The 6,000-nt window shown below is 30.1% G+C and overlaps 1 protein-coding gene across 2 annotated transcripts in view; it reads right to left on the bottom strand.

Annotated features, from left to right (window-relative positions):
* Window positions 1-1,815: 1,815 nt before the first annotated feature.
* Window positions 1,816-6,000, bottom strand: part of LOC134714572 (focadhesin-like) — a 292,611-nt gene continuing 288,426 nt past the window's right edge. For both annotated transcript variants that reach the window (XM_063575928.1, XM_063575927.1), the window contains 3 exons: window positions 3,544-3,756; window positions 2,471-2,540; window positions 1,816-1,933 (listed from right to left, as the gene is read on the bottom strand). In XM_063575928.1, the coding sequence (XP_063431998.1) occupies window positions 1,854-1,933; window positions 2,471-2,540; window positions 3,544-3,756 (363 nt within the window). In that variant the 3' untranslated portion in view covers window positions 1,816-1,853. The remainder of the gene's footprint in view (window positions 1,934-2,470; window positions 2,541-3,543; window positions 3,757-6,000) is intronic.

Here is a 6,000-nt window from a genome sequence, read left to right as displayed (position 1 = left end):
TGTGCATTTCATAATTTTTGGTCAATAATTAAAAAAGTTTCCCATTAGGTCTCTATGTTAATTTTATTTTTTGAAGTGTTGATTACCTGATGGAGTAAGTATAAGTAGTATAACAGCCTTCTAAACAAAACAAAAACAACATACATGTGCTTTTAATGTTTGTTTATTTGTATCATGTGACTATACCAATTTAAATATTAAAGGACACCAATGAAAATGATCATCACTTTGTGGTTTTGATTATTGATTTTATATCATTATACATGTATAAGTTTACTTACTTTACACAAGCTTTTTATGCTTTTAGCATGGTGAGTTGAATAACAATAAAAAGAGTCTCTGAATAGTTAAAAAACAGATTTCAGTTAATTATAAACATTCAGTTATTTATTAATGTGCAAAATGCACATCTTGGAAGCAAACAATTAAGGAAAAAAAAAAAGTTTTTATAGTTGGTAAATTCTGTCATTGCTAAATATTCACTAACATAACAATTGAAGGTAAACATAAAAAACAATATTCATTTTGATATCCTTTCCCTATAAAGTAGTATTTTACTAGTTTATAATATATCTAATGTTTTTTTTTTAAAAGAAAATGGAAATTGCAGTTTCTTATCATATATAGAACAACTATTACAATCACATGACATGAAATCTAAGTTTAGTTGATGGTCAGTAGAGGTCATCTTAATATTTAAATATGCAAAGTCACATGAAACAAATAAACAAACATTAAAAGCACATGTATGTTGTTTTGTTTTGTTTAGAAGGCCGTTACACTACTTATACTTACTCCATCAGGTAATCAACACTTCAAAAAATAAAATTAACATAGAGACCTAATGGGAAACTTTTTTAAATATTGACCAAAAATTATGAAATTATTAGTCAGAGTTCGTATATACCATATATTAACATACATCAAGGAAAAAATGAATTTTTAAGATTTTTTTTCTGCAAATATATAGAAGTCAAATGGACAATATAGGTGAACCAGGAATTTTCTAGATTTGTAAACAGGCTTGTGAAATCACGAAATCAAACATCCATGAATATGTAATTTTCGCACAAAATAGGTACCAAAGAAAATCAATAATTCCAAGGTAAATGATATACTGCAAATGGTAGGAATGTAAGTTTACCATGTCTCTCTTTTTCCATGAAATTTGAAGTTGTGACAAAAGTGAGTTGATGAAGTAATTGCCAGTGAGACAAATCTCATAGTGATATTCGATTGTTCATGGAAACCAAAAAAATATTTTAAGGAAATTGTGGAAGCCCCACCACCTCTTTGATATTCTGTTTAAAGCTGATATCTTTTACAAATCCAAAATATATTAAAATCATTCTTGTCAATTAGATAAATTTATTATTTTAAGCAAATCTTCTTAGAATCAGGCAGTGGGGAAAAACATGACAAACAAAAACCCACTCAAGTTTACATCAATTCATGTTCAAAATGTATAGTGTATGTAAATAATATTCCTTTCCTTTTTCTGTTCAGGTAATACAAGATATAATTTGGTTGAAATGCAATACAATTTCTTAATTAAGGAGAGCTAACTCCTTATATAATTTGCTATCGTTCTAATCAAAGTTTATCTAGAGATTTCTTGAATAATCAGACACATAGAAACGAAAGACATGCCATTTCTAAATCAAGACCAGGGTAACCTCAAAATAGAATGGTTAGGTCAGTGTTTTTTTTTCCTCAATGTATTTTGATTTTTTTCTAAATTGCCTGATTCTTACAGAGTCTAACACTTAATAAGAAACCTGAAACTAATGAAACTAGAACATATAACAAGAGAGATAGAAGCATAATTTTATTGATATAATTTCATAATTCCTTTATATATTGTCATGTACAAACTTTGTCCACACTGCAGCTTTGTGAAAATCTTTGATGTGTCTTTGCATCATACCACTCGCTGTAAATGAGAAGAAATCTTTTGAAATAAAAAATTATAGAAATACATTTATTTAACTGGATACTTTGATTTAAGAGAGAAAAAATATACAATCAGCAATAGTGAGAAATATTTCTGAAACTCAATAAATCTAGATCCAATATTTTAAAAGATTTGTTTTTAACATGTAGTAAAAAAAATAATTTGTAAACCTTTATGAAATAATTCACTTGTATATCAGAATTTAAATTTGTGAGTGAATTGAGAAAATTTGTAAAAATATTTATTTTGGTATTTGATTTTACCCTGCTTGCCCCTTTCTGAGGGGTTGGATGTGGTTAACAGAATAGAGATTAATGAGCAAAAGTAGAAAATAAAGGGCAAACAAAATAAGGACAAAATGAAAAAAGAATAGAGAAAAATATTCCCTTAAAAGTTAAGAATACAGAATAAATAAAGAATAGAGAAAAATGGAAATTGAAGATAAAAAAAATGAAAGGCTTTACCATCCACACCCTTCTTTGTGCTGCTTGAGCAAAATATAAACAAGTTACCTACCTTTGACCATATTCCTTGTTTTGTCAGGAATAACAGAGGAGGATGCCATTATTCCTATCCAGTCAATCACCTGCAATGAATCAAAACTTATGTTTGATTAATACAATATAAAAATGGTCATCAACTGACTCGTTTAACCCCGCCACATTCTGAATGTATGTGCCTGTCCCAACTCAGGAACCTGTAATTCAGTGGTTGGCTTTTTTTATGTTACATATTTGTTTTTGTTCATTTTTTGTAAATAAATAAGGCTGTCAGATTTCTCGTTTGAATTGTTTTACATTGTCATTTCGGGCCTTTTATAGCTGGCTATGCAGTATGGGCTTTGCTCATTGTAGAAGGCCATACAGTAACCTATAGTTGTTAATTTCTGTGTCATTTTGGTCTCTTGTGGAGAGTTGTCTCATTAGCAATCATACCACATGTTCTTTTTTTTATATCAAGTGGCGTATTTCATGAAATAAATATCTATAAATAATAATAAATGAGAATAAGTAATTAAAAACTCTAACAATATAAACTAAATGTGATGGAAAGGAAGAGTTATAAACACGTAATTGACTGAACCAGAGGAACATCAGTGTTTATTGCTCTTCTTTATCTCAAAGTTACAATAATTAAACCTTCAATACACATCAAAAGCTCACAGTCTCTCACTCTCCCTGCATGTTCAAAACAGTCCTTAAAAATATTTTAAGCACATCTTTAGCTAGATATTGAGCATAATTTTTACTAGATGTTGAGCATAATTTTTGCTAGATGTTGAGCATAATTTTTGCTAGATGTTGAGCATGATTTTTGCTAGATGTTATGCATGATTTTTGCTAGATGTTGAGCATGATTTTTGCTAGACGTTGAGCATGATTTTTGCTAGATGTTGAGCATAAGTTTTGCTAGATGTTGAAATTGATTTTTGCTAGATGTTGAGCATGATTTTTGCTAGATGTTGAGCATGATTTTTGCTAGATGTTGAGCATGATTTTTGCTAGATGTTGAGCATGATTTTTGCTAGATGTTGAGCATAAGTTTTGCTAGATGTTGAGCATAATTTTTGCTAGATGTTGATAACCTACATTTGGTGAAAGCTGATCCCAAGGATTATTCTGAACGTTTTCTATACATGATGGCAAACAGGACAATCCAGGGTGTAGCAGGGATCCTTTGTTGAATCCTTGTTCCACATCAGGGGAGAAGTAATTGTTGTTAATCATAAGAAACGGAACTGCTATAGTTGATGTCCATAAACACAGAGCACTGGACACGATATTACAACAGAAATCTAAAACCTGAAAAAGATATGTCAATAGTTTTTAAATTGTGATTTTTTTTTCATAAATATGTTTTGATAAATATTCATATACATGTAAATTTTCTTTCAAAAATTGCCAAAATTGTGACTTGATACATGTTTGTATGCAGTATTTCATGAAATTGTAATAATTATTCACACATTTTTTTATTACATGTAATGATCTCAAATGAACACACTTATAAATGATTGACATTTAAAAAGGTAATTTTTAACCGCAAAATTTAACTAAGAGATTAAAAGAAAACATTGAGAAAAGAAAATGTGAAAGGATGGGTAAAAGAGTTTTATGGTTAGGCCAGGATTTTTTAATTTGTTGGTTTATGGATCCGCCGACCTGATTTTGCTGATTCCTAGAATAAAAATAAAATTGACTTTTCATGCTTTTTTATTCCCGCCGACCCAAACAAATACATTATCCCTGAAAAATAATTAAATTCTTCTTTTTTTATGAAATGAAATGCATGAATCACTAACAAAATTGATAACACTCTCTGTTGTGAAATAATAAAACTTCCAGTTTACGTTTCTAAAAATAGACAAATCAATTCAATTATAACTGACCTTGAAATGTCGTTTACGCAAATAATTTTGCGGAACGAAATCTGTGTTTAAAACCCATTACACAATAAGTTCGTTTCCCTTATTTGTCATCAGTCTGTAAGATGCATAATCTAATGGGTGCTATAAACAGTTTCGTATAAAAAACTAGGGGTTATTCCCCGACTAAAAATAGACTTGGAGGGAAGCCCCTTTTTATCAACATAATTGGTAAAAAAGTATCATGTTTTTTATATTTGATTGTAAAAATAAGTTAATTAGCTTCAATTAGAACAGGTTGAATGATTTAAATAATTTTTAAAAATTAGATTAAATACACATGTTTTAAGGGGAGACAAACTGTAAACATCCTGTTTTTTTGGCAGTGAAAACACAGGCACTTGTCTCAAAACAAAAATTCCTGTATACCTTAATATAACACAAGGTACTTAACTATTTTTTTTGAAAAATGACACCCAGTCCCGAAATCCCGTGATTTTTTTTATTTCTCGGTTGTCAAACCTTCTTAAACTTAATATGCCGTAAATCTAAATTGATTTATCTACACAATGGTATATGACACGACTATCATTGTTGTCGGGATCATTAGTAGCAGGCCTCAGAAGTCGGTCAACGGGATGTATTTTTGCATTCGTCTCATTTTTTGGCAACACCTAGCCCGCATGTTAGTTTATACTGGTTTCTCATTGGTCAATCGTCTGTCTAAAAATAAATGTGGGAAATTTTGGTCAATTTATAACTCTACATCGCACGTGTTTTTGCGCATGCTCAGGGAAACGCTGCGTTGTTTTTGTCAGCTGAAAATTATTTTCTGAAAATCATCTTTACAGTTATTATCAGAGCTTACCAAAACCATAAGCACCACAAAACCTGTCTACTAAAACAGGAAATCTAAAAACCTGTAAATTTTATTGTACTTTGAAGCCTAAATTTGGAACACTTAGTTGATATTATTTTCGCGCCATAGTGGCCCGCTACTAATTCCACTTCCTTGTTTACATTTTATAAACTTCCGCTTAAAATCAGTGGTGGTACAAATATCATTTTTTGAAACTATTCTAGTCTATCCTTCATCATGAAACTAACATGCTCCATTTGTGTGTGTATCATTTAGTGCCTTTGGGTGAGCACAGAGGACGAAGATTATAACAATTCATCAGTATCTAACATTATTTTGTGTGTCTTGTTTGCACTTTCCACTCTCGAGCACGTACCACCTTGAACCAGGAAGAAATGTTAATAAAAATAGTATGTATACTTTTTATCATCTTGAGCATGTCCTACAACAGCTCTACTCCAAATATTATAGTATGCACAACATTACCTGAATCAACCATCATGAACATAAATCATAACCATCATATATGTTCTACCTATACTGAAATCCTCAGTACATATACAGGTAACATACCACCATATATCACCACCAAAATAGATTTATTTGACTTAAAAAATACATTCTTTATGTTTGAAAGTATAAAACACCGGAAAGTTTTCTCATCATCATATAAAAATAATAGAAAACTAACACTACTATATTTATGTGTACTTCTACTAAATCAATCACTGGATATAAATCCAAATCCAGGTCCAACATTAAATGAAACAAAATATGACTGTGGCTTCTGTAAAACAGAAGTATGCTGGTCGGATAAAGGAA

Source organism: Mytilus trossulus, chromosome 4, assembly GCF_036588685.1.
Source record: "Mytilus trossulus isolate FHL-02 chromosome 4, PNRI_Mtr1.1.1.hap1, whole genome shotgun sequence".
Taxonomy (NCBI): domain Eukaryota; kingdom Metazoa; phylum Mollusca; class Bivalvia; order Mytilida; family Mytilidae; genus Mytilus; species Mytilus trossulus.
The sequence above is the reverse complement of the archived record's forward strand: the minus strand, read 5'-3'. Positions and strand labels throughout refer to the sequence as shown.